This window comes from Carettochelys insculpta, chromosome 1 (genome assembly GCF_033958435.1).
Source record: "Carettochelys insculpta isolate YL-2023 chromosome 1, ASM3395843v1, whole genome shotgun sequence".
Lineage (NCBI taxonomy): Eukaryota > Metazoa > Chordata > Testudines > Carettochelyidae > Carettochelys > Carettochelys insculpta.
Genome location: NC_134137.1, coordinates 211,124,459 through 211,137,328, shown reverse-complemented (window position 1 = coordinate 211,137,328; position 12,870 = coordinate 211,124,459). Strand labels below are relative to the sequence as shown.

The 12,870-nt window shown below is 40.5% G+C and overlaps 1 protein-coding gene across 2 annotated transcripts in view; it reads left to right on the top strand.

Moving 5' to 3' along the window:
* ZNF654 (zinc finger protein 654) overlaps positions 1 to 9,317 on the top strand; it is a 192,284-nt gene extending 182,967 nt beyond the window's left edge. For both annotated transcript variants that reach the window (XM_074998688.1, XM_074998680.1), the window contains 2 exons: positions 790 to 3,085; positions 4,761 to 9,317. In XM_074998688.1, the coding sequence (XP_074854789.1) occupies positions 790 to 3,085; positions 4,761 to 4,768 (2,304 nt within the window). In that variant the 3' untranslated portion in view covers positions 4,769 to 9,317. The remainder of the gene's footprint in view (positions 1 to 789; positions 3,086 to 4,760) is intronic.
* Positions 9,318 to 12,870: the final 3,553 nt, after the last annotated feature.

Here is a 12,870-nt window from a genome sequence, read left to right as displayed (position 1 = left end):
GAGGACCTAGCTTAAATTTAAAATTATTAGTATTTTTCAGAGTGATAGCTCATCATTTTTGAAATGTCAAGCCACTATGGTATGTAAAGTTAGGCACCCAAAATCACTTGTCACCTTTCAAAAGTTTGACCCACAGTTGTAGTTTTCTTCTTTTTTTTTTTTTCACCCAGTATAAGTTTAGTGAGCCAAAATGCAAACATTTAGAAAGCCCAAGCTTCAGCACCCCTTGTGTAAAGCACTCCATTGTATTCCTCTTGCCTTAAAGGCTGTGCAAACATATGCAGAATCTGCCCAGTTACATTGTAAAATACAGACCTATTCATCAGGATACAGATGGCAGAATAGTGCTTTGCACAATACTCCCTTGCCCACAGTTTTCTAAACTGTGACTAAAATATGCCCAAACCATTATCCTTCTGTCTCTTTGACTATAGGAATGTGCAAAGCAAAAGTATCCAAGTTTTTTTTGATAGCATTACATATGCAGCCTGCAGTGTAAACCAAATGTTCTGCTTGGGCATAGCTTTAGTGTATTTTCTTGCTTTACTTATGTATCACTTCATCCATTCTGCTTTTGGAACATTTTGTTAAGTTAAACATATTAATAACTGAAATGCCTTCTGAACTCCACTTATCTTTGAAATATTTTAATAGAAAAGAGTTGCATGTTGAAATTTTATTGTTTTGAATCTGATTTTTGTTTGCTCTTTGTGTTGCATTCAAACATGCCTGTCACAGGCCGGCAATAAAAGCAGGAGATGATGTATAATCTTAATTTCTTTTCTACAGGTTGGAGACGATGGTTTGCAGATTTGTGTTGAAATATGTGGATGTGCTCTGCAGTTGGACCTTCGTGATGATCCAGTCATGAAATGTCTCATATACAAAACAATTGCTCATTTTTTGCCAAATGACTTGGAGATACTCAGAATTTGTGCGCTTTCTATCTTTTTTCTTGAGCGCACCTTAGAATCTTATTACACTGTTGAACTTCTATATAAATGTGCAGACGAAGAGTATAATGAGCACACTAGTTCTGTTCAGAACCGTGTACGATTTGAATTGCTTCCAATTCTGAAGAAAGGTTTGTTTTTTGATCCAGAGTTTTGGAATTTTTTGATGATCAAGCAGAATTGTTTATCGCTGTTGGGGGATAAAGCCTCTGCTGGCTTAGCTGAAAGTACACTGGAAAATTCTACTGCTACTACAGAGAAGCCAATGGAACATCAGGCTTCGAGTGAAGAATTTGTCTCTTTAACAGATTTAAGTAATGGGGAGTTTGACCCTGAAGACCCATCTGGAGCCCTATCCAAAGGTCAAGCCAGAAAGAATCATGCAGCTTTTGGAGTATCTAAAACAGATCATAATGTACCAAGGCACCGTTGCGCATTATGCAACAGGGAATTTCTTGGTGGTCACATTGTGAGGCATGCACAGGCTCATCAGAAAAAGGGCAGTTTTTCATGTGTGATATGCTGTAGGAAGTTCCGGCAAAGAGGACTCATGCTAAAACACTTGAGGAATCATGTCAAGAAAATACAAAGGCAGCATCTTGCTGCTACCCAGCAGGATGATCAGGAAATCCCTCCTGTAGATGAAGTAAATTGCTCTCAGGCATCCATCTCTATCGAAAATGATGATTCGTGTAGTTCTAAACATAACGAACCAGAGGCGGCGGCTGTTCCAAATACAGAAGTGGAAGTACAAAACCATGACCAGGTACTGGACATGGCTGAAAATTATGTAAGCCAACAGGATGATGTTATTGAAAATGGCAGTTGTGACAGTTTAAATATTGATCCTGAACCTTTAACTGCAGAGAGTTTGCCTGAGAGTGCTGATAGCCCAAGTCAAGAGTCTCCAATACTTCATAAAGTAAATGGAGCTTTGTGCTCTCCAAAGAATATGGATGTTATGGATCAAGAAGGTAACTTCAAGTGCCCCGCCAACAGTTGCATTAGAGTGTTTAAAAGGATAAGATTTCTCAATAAGCATGCAAGAAAAGCTCACCCAACTGATCTGAAGGTACAGCAGCATATAATGAAGTGGAATAAAGGAAAATGTCGGTTTTGTCAGAGAAAGTTTGCAGATTCTCAGCATTTCATAGACCACCTAAAGCGACACGTATATCCAAATGTTTACTTTTGTCTGCATTTCAACTGTAATCAAAGATTTAAGCTGTCCACGGAGCTTGCCGAGCATACAAAAAGTCACAATGCTTTTAAAGCTCAGTGCAATTTTGCAGAGTGCTGCGAGCTTTTTGAAGAGCTTCCTTTGCTATACGAACATGAGGCTCAGCATTATTTAAACAAAACAGTGGAGAGTTCCGAAGTAAATGAAACAAATTCTTCAAATACTCTATCAGAGTCACTTTGTGGTTTCCAAGTAAAAGATGTACCTAGTAGCGAAAAAGAAGCTGTAGATTTACCAGTTCCGACCTGGAAGGCGAGGAAAGACTCTACAGAACCAAAGACGTATATTCAGAGTATTGAGAAGAAAACATACAGTGTAATTCAGAATGGGAGTGAAAATTCATCTGATGTTACTGCTACAGTTTTAAGCTTGATAGACCAAAAGATGCCTATATTACAGCCAAATTCTGAAAACTGTAATGTTCGTGACCACCTGGTCAATGGGCACAGGGAGTTGGAACAGACTTGTTCAGTTTCATCAGATGCAGCTTTGGACAGAGTGGCAGATGAAACAAGGACAGAAAATGGGTCAATACCAGTTTTACAGAATTGCAATGATATACCACAAAATAATATTGCTGCGGTATCTCAGTTACCTTCCAAACCAAATCAGACAACAGAAAACACTTCATATGGCTTAATTTTAACAAAACCATATGTTAGACCATTGCCGCCAAGTTACCTTGATGAACGATACATTAGCATGCCAAAACGTCGAAAAACCATGACTGATAAAATAGATGCCCATTCTGAGCAAGATAAAGCTAGTAGCAAATCAGAAAGATTTAGATGTGGGAACTGCCTGTCCATTTACTGTAATTCAGAAGCACTTGAGGCTCACCTTGCACAAAAGAAATGTCAAACGCTCTTTGGATTTGATTCAGATGATGAAAGTAAGTCTCTCTCACAATGCTTTTACATTGCATACGTACATACATACATATGTTTAGAGGTAAAAACCTGGGAGCAGTCAGGTTTCAAGACAGAACAGATTTTTGAAAAGACAAATAGACCATATAATTTTAGTGTGTGGAACCTTAAGAAAAGCTAGCTGAATGTAGTGATACGGACCTGAAAAAAACCAAAGTATTTTAATAAGCTGGAAGAAGTGCTGGTTGCATTTTTCCTCCCACATGTGTGGGATGAATTTTAATATGTGCATCAATGTGGAGGTGAGGTGAGACCCACCAACTCCTTATTAAAACAAAAAGCAGTCAAGTAGCACTTTAAAGACTAGCAAAATAATTTATTAAGTGAGCTTTCATGGGACAGACCCACTTCTTCAGACCATAACCATACCAGAACATAAATTAAATTAAAACATAAATTAAATTAAATATTGAGTCTGTTCTGGTGTGGCTATGGTCTGAAGAAGTGGGTCTGTCTCACGAAAGCTCACATAATAAATTTTGTTTAGTCTTTTTAACGTGCTACTTGACTGCTTTTTGTTTTCATAATATACAGACTAGCACGGCTCCCTCTCTGTTACTGTTCAACTCCTTATTAGTGCACATAAAACGTGGCAGAGGTGGGGCTGAGGGAGTTGTATTGTGGGAGGGGGGATCGGCTGGGACAGATGATTGGGGCAGCGAGGTACATGTGTAAGGGCTCTGGGGTGGACATGAGGGGCTCAGGATTGGGGCAGAAGCTTGGGCTGCAGGGAGGGTTTTACCTTGGGGGAATGGGGCTCTGAGTTAGGGTTGGAGATGAGGGGTTTCAGGTGCAGGCTGCATTGGGGCTATGGTAGGAGGAGAGAACTCCCCACAGCACTTTCCCTGAAACAGCACCTTAGGTGCATCTCCCCAGACCATATCAGGTCTGCACCATGGCTAGATTGGAGCTGGGAGATGGGTATGTCTCCATGGTTGTGGCAAGTCTGGGACAGGTCTGTGCTGGGTCTGGTGGGGAGAGTTACCTCTCTCCCTGCCGTGGCCATGGGCAGCTGCATAGCCATGCAGCTTAGGTGGAATGTTACAGAGGAAGATAAACTAAGTCAAGCTAAGAATTTAGGAAAAGAAATGAGAACTGAAAATCAGACAGCTTTGAGAGTTTTCAGCCAAGACAGGCTTGGGTTGTTTAATTTGAGTTTTCTGCTTACATGTTCCAGCAACATTCCAATTCAAAGCAGTGTTTACACCGCTGGTGTCCAGTATGGTCGCCACTTGTCACATTTGGCAGACACGACACTGTGGTGTGGCTCTTGGGGCCTTTAAATGCAGCTCCTCCTATAGTCGCACATGAGTGCCGCCTGCCTGCGCCCCACCCCTGGTGGGAGAAGCACATGCCTTCTCCGGTGGCCCCAGCGGCTCTGAGTCACTGGCATTAATTTAGAATGGTGGCTGAGAATATCTGGTTCTGGCAGAGGGCTTTTATTCTGGGGGAAGGACTGGGGGAACCTGGCCTGGAGGGGTAGGGCATTTATTTAGAGAGGAGAATGGGGGCCCATGCAGTGAATATAGGATGACAACTGCAACAGTGGCGATCTTTAATTCCTGTTGGACACCACTGACTTACACTATTTACAAAGGAACAAAATGAAACATAACCAACATGATCTGTTTTTTACAGGTGCCTGATTAAATGGTGTGGGAAGAGGTATCAACTGAGGAGTGGTGTGAGAAAACACTACATGAAGAAGCATCAGTTTGCTTTTCCCAGATGGCCTTAATCATAAAGCAGACTCCAATTACTACAGAAATACATGACCTTGATAAAAGACAAAGCACATTTTCTAGACAGGAATCACAGAGGAATAGTAGGAGCTGTGCAGGTTTTGAATCCAGAAAGGTTGCTACAAAGTCCCCAAAGTACAAGTTATCCATAATGTCCCATCAATTCCAAGTGTATGATCAAAGAACAGCAGCACAGTGTGTCTGGCATGAATGCTTAAGAAAAATAAAACAGCTGGGCTGGCAGAGAAGAGAAGTGGCTGTGGCTTAGGGAGAGAAATGCCACTGGAACATGCTGCTGCTTTAAAAAGGTGTAGTAAGAGGAAACCCTTCCTGTCTATGCTCAAAATTTGCTTAATAAACATGTTCAGAATCCAAAACGAAAGAGTGTAGAGCAAAGTCTAAGTTGGACAGTGTGCTACTATAGGCAGAGTGTTAAGGGACGGAACATCCAGTGAAAAATGCATCAACAGTCTGATATTAAATGTCAGTTGTACAAGACACAAGCCAGACCCACTTAAAAACCCATTTAAAGTATATGGAGAAATTATACATACTCAGTTTTTGGAAATGTCAGTTAAAGTCCATTAACACAAATAAGTATACAGCAGCTGTTGGTACTAACATATACAAATTCAGGCTAAAAATAAATTAATAAATCGGGAAACTTCTGTGCCCACTTAGCATCACACAGTGATAGAGCACAAAGGGTGTGTCTACTCTACAAAATTAGGTTTATTTTATTTCGTTTGAATTTGAGTATCCTATTTGACAAATGGGATTTTGCATCTTCCCCACTAGATGACTGTAGTCAATGGAGCACATCTTCGCTGCAAGGGGTTGCGTGACTCAAGGAGTGATGCACTGAGTAGCTATCAGACAGTCCCTGCAGCAGATTAGAATTCTGGTCTAGGGCCCCAGTGTCTCCTGGGTTGAAAACATTGTGGGCGGTAATGGATGCAGGTCATCAGCCTCCCATGTCTGTATCTCAGAAGCAGCCTTGCACTGTGGCATGTTTGTCTGTCTCTTTATTGTCACATGGCATTGCTGTTTGTCCCTGATGTAGCCCTTATCCACCACGCCCAGTGCTATTTTGGCATAGATATATCAGCGTTTCTTTTTCTGGTTTGGAGCTGTGCGTGTACACTCTTATCTCACCTTTCTGCAGCAGTCAGATCCACTGTGTCCTGAACACTCCATGCTAAAGGTGTTTGTGACCCGGGTCATGCATACTCCATTGTGCTGGTGAGCTCTTCACACTGCCCCGTGGGAAATGAGCATTCAAAAGTTCCTGGGGCTTTACCTGCTCAGGTGGCTGGAGAATATTGGACTTCAAAGTGTTTTTCAGAGGGTTCACAGTGGAGCACTCTGGATCACCACCTGGGGCCCAGTAACTCTGAAATGCAATACACAGTGTTTCCACTGCCAGTAATTCAGGCGGGACTGTTGCATCAGGTTTTACTGCATTTATTCAGAACCTAAAAGATACACAAAGTGAAAAGGCATTCTTCAATTTTCATCAAAGGAGAGTGTTGCAAGTGCTTAGATTTACAACTGCAATTATACGTACGTTACCCACCAATAATGCTACCTTGGTTTGTAAATTACGTAAACTGAACTATCATTTATTAAAACAGTGGGCATCAGTAAAATTTTCAGAGTAATCTAGGGCAACACAAAGGGCTTTCCCAGATCAGTTTAATTGACTGATTCCTCACAATTCATTTACAGTATAGTAATGCAGATCACTTACTCAACAGACAATGTAAGAACTGATAACAGTTGAAAATATGGGTACAGGATCTGTTCCTTGTAGCAGCACCTCACATTTGCAAATTCATAAGTTTCCTTGTAAAGTAGGTTAATTATTTCTGGCACCTAACTCCCTATAATTGAAAAATAACTGCTAATAATCCTCTGTGAAATCAAATATATGGTCATACAACCTCTTCCTTTTTTTCCCTTTGCTTGCAGAAAAAAAGAATGCAAACTCAGAATACTTTTTAATTACTAGAAAATGGGTTTAGCCAAAAGCAAAAGGGTATAAAATTATGATCACAGGTATGTGTGCATTACATTAATACCAATGTCTAGGGCACTTCTAGAAAGATCTGCATAATATTTGAGGCACCAAAGAATGCATTTTTATTTACAAGATACAAAGTTCATTATATGTATAAAATTTATTTTTAAAATAAATGAAACTAAGGGAACAAAAGTCAGTAAAATGCATTTCCTTATGTCCATTTACCTACTCTAAAGTTTCTGCCAACTAACTTTTAAGAGTCTGGTTTTATTCTTTGGAATATTTCCAGGCTTCCCTTTTGGTTTTAGTTTGTTTTTGTCTATTTAAATTGCTTAAATACATCTGGAAAAAAAATAAAGGTTAATTTTAGAGTAAGTTATAGGAAACTTAAAAACGTGGTCAGTAGATATAAAAAAAAAGTATGTATTAAATCTCTAAGTGTACTTAACTTTTGATGCTTTTTGCCATTATTAAAGCTCCACGCGTTGCTTTAAAAACCTGATTGAGATTTGTGTTTTCTTGGTTTAAAGTGTGTGGCTTATGGGCATCTATGTACATGCATAAAACTGTGACCATAATTTTTCTACCTGTTACTAATTTTTTGTTTTAAAGATGCTTCAGTTGCACACAACCATTTTCTTTTATCATGTTTGGTATACATAATTTTTAAGAAAACTCTAGATTTTTATTTCATGTAGGCAAACACTTAAAGGTAAAGCCCTGCAAAGTTCATGACAAATGCATCAGATTGTGAAATTCAGATCTCTTTCTCCCACCCCCTCCCGTGAAACCTGGTCTTTTTGTGTGCTTTTACCCATACGCTACAGGTTTCACCAGAATTTCTGAACTTGGGTGTCCTGACCCAAATGGGAGTTGCAGGAGGTCACAGTATTGCCACTTTTACTTCTGTGCTTCTTTCAGAGGGGGGCAGTTGGAGAATGGCAGCAATTGGCCTGGGCCCCAACCAGCATCAGCACAGAAGTAAGGGTGGCAATACATGCCACTCTTCTATGCTGCTTCCTTCAGAGCTGGGCAGCCAGAGATTGACAGCTGCCAATTGAGGACCAAGCATTGCTGCTGGCAGCATCTCTGCCTTCAGAGTTGAGATCTTGGCCAGCAGCCACTGCTCTCCATCTGCTCAGCTCTGAAGGCAGAGCCTCTACTTTAGATAGAGCAGAAGTATAGGTAGCAGTACCACAATCCCCACCCCTACCACTCTCTCACAACTCCTGTAACAACAACACTGAAATTTTCAGATTTTAAGTAGTTGAAATCATGAAATTTACATTTTTAAATGTCCTATAACCATGATTGAGCAAAATGGACTCTGAATAAGCTAGGGCCCAATTTAAAGGAATAAATTGCAGATTATATTTTAAAGTACTAATTTGAGTTCAAAAGATATTTAATCATCCCTTCTGTCCTCCTGTTGACATACTCAATTGCAGTATTAAGTAACTATAATTTGAAAATAACTTCTAATATGCGTGGGATTATATGTACTTTGTAGGGTTGCGAGATGTTGAAAACTGTCCTAAATTTGAGTTTGCAATTTCTAGGGCTTCAATAAATTGCAAATCTAGGATTTAAGTTTTTTTTCAGACTGAAGTGTCATGTGATTTAAATTACACTTCATCCAACACTGGTATATGGTTTTGATCCAGCAAAGAGTGTGTGTAATTTTAAGCATGCATATAGTCCCATTGAAGATAATGGCAGTATTGATCTGCTTACCGGTATTCATGTGCTTGACTGCTTTACTGGATCAAGCTCTGTCTGCTTTTCGTTCAGATTATCATATTTTAATCATCTTCTTTCAAGTGGACTTAACTTGGCTTGACTTGGCAGTTTTTAGAGCTCATCTGTTACTCCTTGAACATGCTCCATTATAAAGGTCATGTCAATTCTAATTTTCAAAAGTTGCTGCTTGATAGGCATCCTCAACAAATAATTGTGCAAGTTAGGTTGAAAATGGTCATCTCTGTGGGGAAAGGTTACTGGTACTTGGGTTATTTAGCCATATTCATTTTTAAAAACCTATACATTGTATAGTTTGGATAATTTATAACATTAAACTTGTGGTTTTAATATCACAGCAAAGGTTCAGCTGTACTCATTTATTGTTTAACATCAGTGGTATGGACGAAAGACTTGCAAGGGTAGTAGTGTTCTTTAATTTATTTGGTACTGTATAACACCTTTCTGACTAAATGCAGTGTATGCATTTTGGGACTCTGTTAATTTGTAAAAAATATTGAAGTTTCAGCAAGAAAGGAAATTTGTGCTTCCTTGTTGAATGTTAAATTATTTTACTTTTCATTTATATAAGAGTACAAATTAAAACTGAGCCATCAAACTGCAATAAATCAACAGTAGTTTCATTTTACAAACCTTTTTGTACTGTACATAGATTGTTCAATAAAATATTGTCTGTTAATATAAAGTGAGCTTGTTATCTGTTTGGGAGTCTGCCTGATAAGTATTTAACCACAGTGTTACTGGGTCCATGGTGTAATACTGTATTGAACAACACCTTTTCAAATCTAAGTAGCACTCATCAGCTGGGCCATCCCAAGGAGACGGTGAGCCCCAGGGCAACCCCCTACCCAGTGCCCTAGGTAGCAGCCCCCCTCCATGTCACAGACCTTCTCTGCCCCCCACCCTGCGGATTTCTCCATAATCCACCCCCAACCTGTGGATTCCTCCGTAATCAGCCTTAGTTGGGGATTATCTGGGGCGAGGCCCAAGTGGCGGCAGCAGCAGCAGCAGTGGTGTCTCAACACCCTGGCCTCCCCTCTCTCATGCATTCACCACATGGCACAAGCAATGGTCTGCTCCACTTGACCACACCCTTCTGGCCCACTGTCTCACTTTTCTCTGCAGGTGGCTGGGAGGCTGGTCCAGACTACCACAGAGAAGCAGGGTTCAGTGGGCCTGGAGGTTGCAGCAGACTGGCGTGCACCATGTGGTGAGCATAGAGGGGAGGAAGGGAGACTCCCCGTGGCTGCCACTGCCTGCACCACACCCCAGATAAACTTCCTTTTCCTGACCATAAGGTTATGGGTTGGCCACTGGTGGAGCTACCTAAACGCAGGGCCTGGAGCAGCCTACTCGCTTTGTGCTCTGCTCATCAATCTGTTCATGGAATGGTGTGCCCTAAGAACTTGTATCATCATAGCATGTGTCTGAAAAATGTACACCCCAAGAAAGAGAGTTGTCGATCTGACCCCAGTTTAGGTTTGCTAAATCAAAGGAAGAATTAGTCTTATCTCACTAAAATCTCTTGGGAAAACAGATTAACTACAGCAATGGGAGAACCCTTCTCCTCCTGATAGTATCTGCACTGGTGTGCTATATGTGCAAGCACAAACCAAACTTGTGACGCATAGAAGTGAAAAGTGATGATGTATGCAGGTTTGTTTGTAAATTTTATACCCCTAGATTATCTGTGATATCTTCTGCTTGAGTGCCTAGAATTGAATCAATGGAGTTGTTAAAGGAAACTAACAGACAAAACAATGACACACGTATAAGATGTCTGGAGATAAAACTGGGGGGAATGGTTTGTAGGAGAATGCCCCCAGTGGTAGGGGTGCATAGTTACAGCTTGAGATAAGTGCAGGAATGTCAGGAGAGCCTGGCTGATCAAAAAAATAGGTCAGTTAAAAATAAATGTGAAAAATAGGGTAAATCTGGAAGCTAGTTTGGCACAGTAATTTAGTGTATCTTGTTGAGCTTTAATATAGTACATAGTTGCATGTGATATACAGCAGGGGTCAGCTACCTTTCTGAAGTGAGAGTGCTGAAATTTGACCTTTTGACTTCGACACGTTTTAAAGTCACTAATAGTCCTACTTACAACAGTGTCAATAAATTAAGATGCAGAGCTTTATCATTCAGGTGGTGCTTGGTAGCATTAGCTGGTCTTAATTCACAGGCAGCATGGCTTTGAGCAAGCTGCCAGCTGCAAGCTGGAGGAGGGGTGAGGCTGAGCTCCTGTCTCGTGCCAATGAAAATCAGCTTGTGTGCCACTCTTGGCACCCATGCCAGGGCTTGCTGATCCCAATACACAGTGTTCTCAACAAATAAAGTATTCATATAAATGAAAATATGGATTGAAATATCAACCACCACCAGCATGGGCCCAGCACCCATAGGTGTCCAATGCCTCCCTTACTATTTCCTTCCATCTTTCCCTATCCAAAGCAGAGTGGCTTAGTTTCTGTAGACTTGCTCCACACCAATCTACAATATCATCTACCCATTCTCTGTAGGGTCTGCTGCTCCTGTTCAAAACTTTCATCATGCCTAATACCAGGGTCTTGATTTTTCATTCATCATTCGTTTTGCAATTATGCCTGAATAGCTGTAACTTGCATTATAGAACCTTGTGCAGAAGGTTATCTTTCCTCTGTATCTTCCTATATAATTCCTCCCTGGTGACCTTCTGAATCCATCCTACTCTCAAGATCTCTCTATAACAACTCCTCTCAAATGCCAATATCCTTCTCTTGGAATCTCATTATCACCCATCTCTCTAATCCTACAACATGCTGCTAAATACACACATTTTGAAGATGCTCAGTTTCGTTCCTAAGTTAATCGCTTTACTTTTCAAGATCTTATCCATTGCCTTCAAACTGGCTCTTGCTTTCACTATTCTAGTCACTATTTCCTCCTTACAGTGTATATCATATGTTATGTTGCTCCCCAGATAATGTGAATTTCTGTTCTCTAGTTCGATCCCATCTACACTGATCTTCCTTCCTATTTCCTTATCTCCAAATACCATTGTTTTTGTTTTGCTTTTCATTCTGTAAAACATAATCAATTACAGGGTGAACCTCTCTAATCTGGAATGCTCTCATCTGGCAACATCCATAATCTGGCATGATTTTAGGTAGCTGTATGACCACTTACCATGGGTATTGCCACGATTCCCATGGTCCCATAAAACTTGTTTCCAGCCACCAGTCCTGGCTGTCAGTGTTCTGTGCTGTTATTTAGCTGTCATTTACCCCAAATGTCTTCTGAGAGCCCAGTGAGCAGTGGAAGTGTTGGTAACACGTTAGACAATATTGACTTCCTGGCAAATTCCCTGATTCTCATCCAGCAACCTTGGGATCTGACTGATGCCAACCTGTATTTTGAGAGGTCAATAGTGGAAACAGCTGAAGTTAGTGCGTAAGTATTGACTTAGTCCTGCTAGGGAATACTGCCCATGCTGCTTTTATACACTGTGAGCCTGATTCTAATTTGCACTAATACTGCTTTACGCTGCTCTGACAGTGTAAAAGAGTTAAACTGGGCTTAGATGTAAATAAAAATTGCACATGGGCAATAGCATGTGTTAATCATAGAAATGAGGGACCAAAAAAGGAATTCAGTAGGCTTCTTTATGCTGTATTTCTTTAGACCTTGTCTATACTAAACCTCCCCGTCTCCATTCCCTAACCCTTCCCCCCATCATTTTACCTTGGTGACATACCATTTGCTCAGAGATCAATTTGTTGCATCCAAGCAGATGTGATAAATTGACTGTACTGTGTTTGTAACACTATAGCACTACTTGTTTGAAAATGTATGTAGTTACATCAATAGACCCCTCCATGTGCACAAAGGTTTTTATTTCTCTGTACCTCACTCCTGTAAATCATAAAGAGCTGTGTATTGATATTGTGGTCATGTAAGAGGGTTGCACTACTTTCCTTATCAGGTTTTAAACCGACAGTTTTTGCACTGCTATAACTATGTCTAGAGTACAACTAGGAATCTGATGACTTAAGGTTTATTTTTAGTAGCTGTCAGAAGACTTCCTGTGTGAACTTCAGCAAGCTACTGAATTCAGTTCCTTTTCTGTAAGGAGGTGACAATGTGTTGAAACTTTTCAGATGAAACTATTTTCCATTTGTGACTTCAGTTCAAGGGGAGCCAGCTAAGGTTACTTAGGACTAAAATGCAAACAATGAAGCAGCCACTCCCC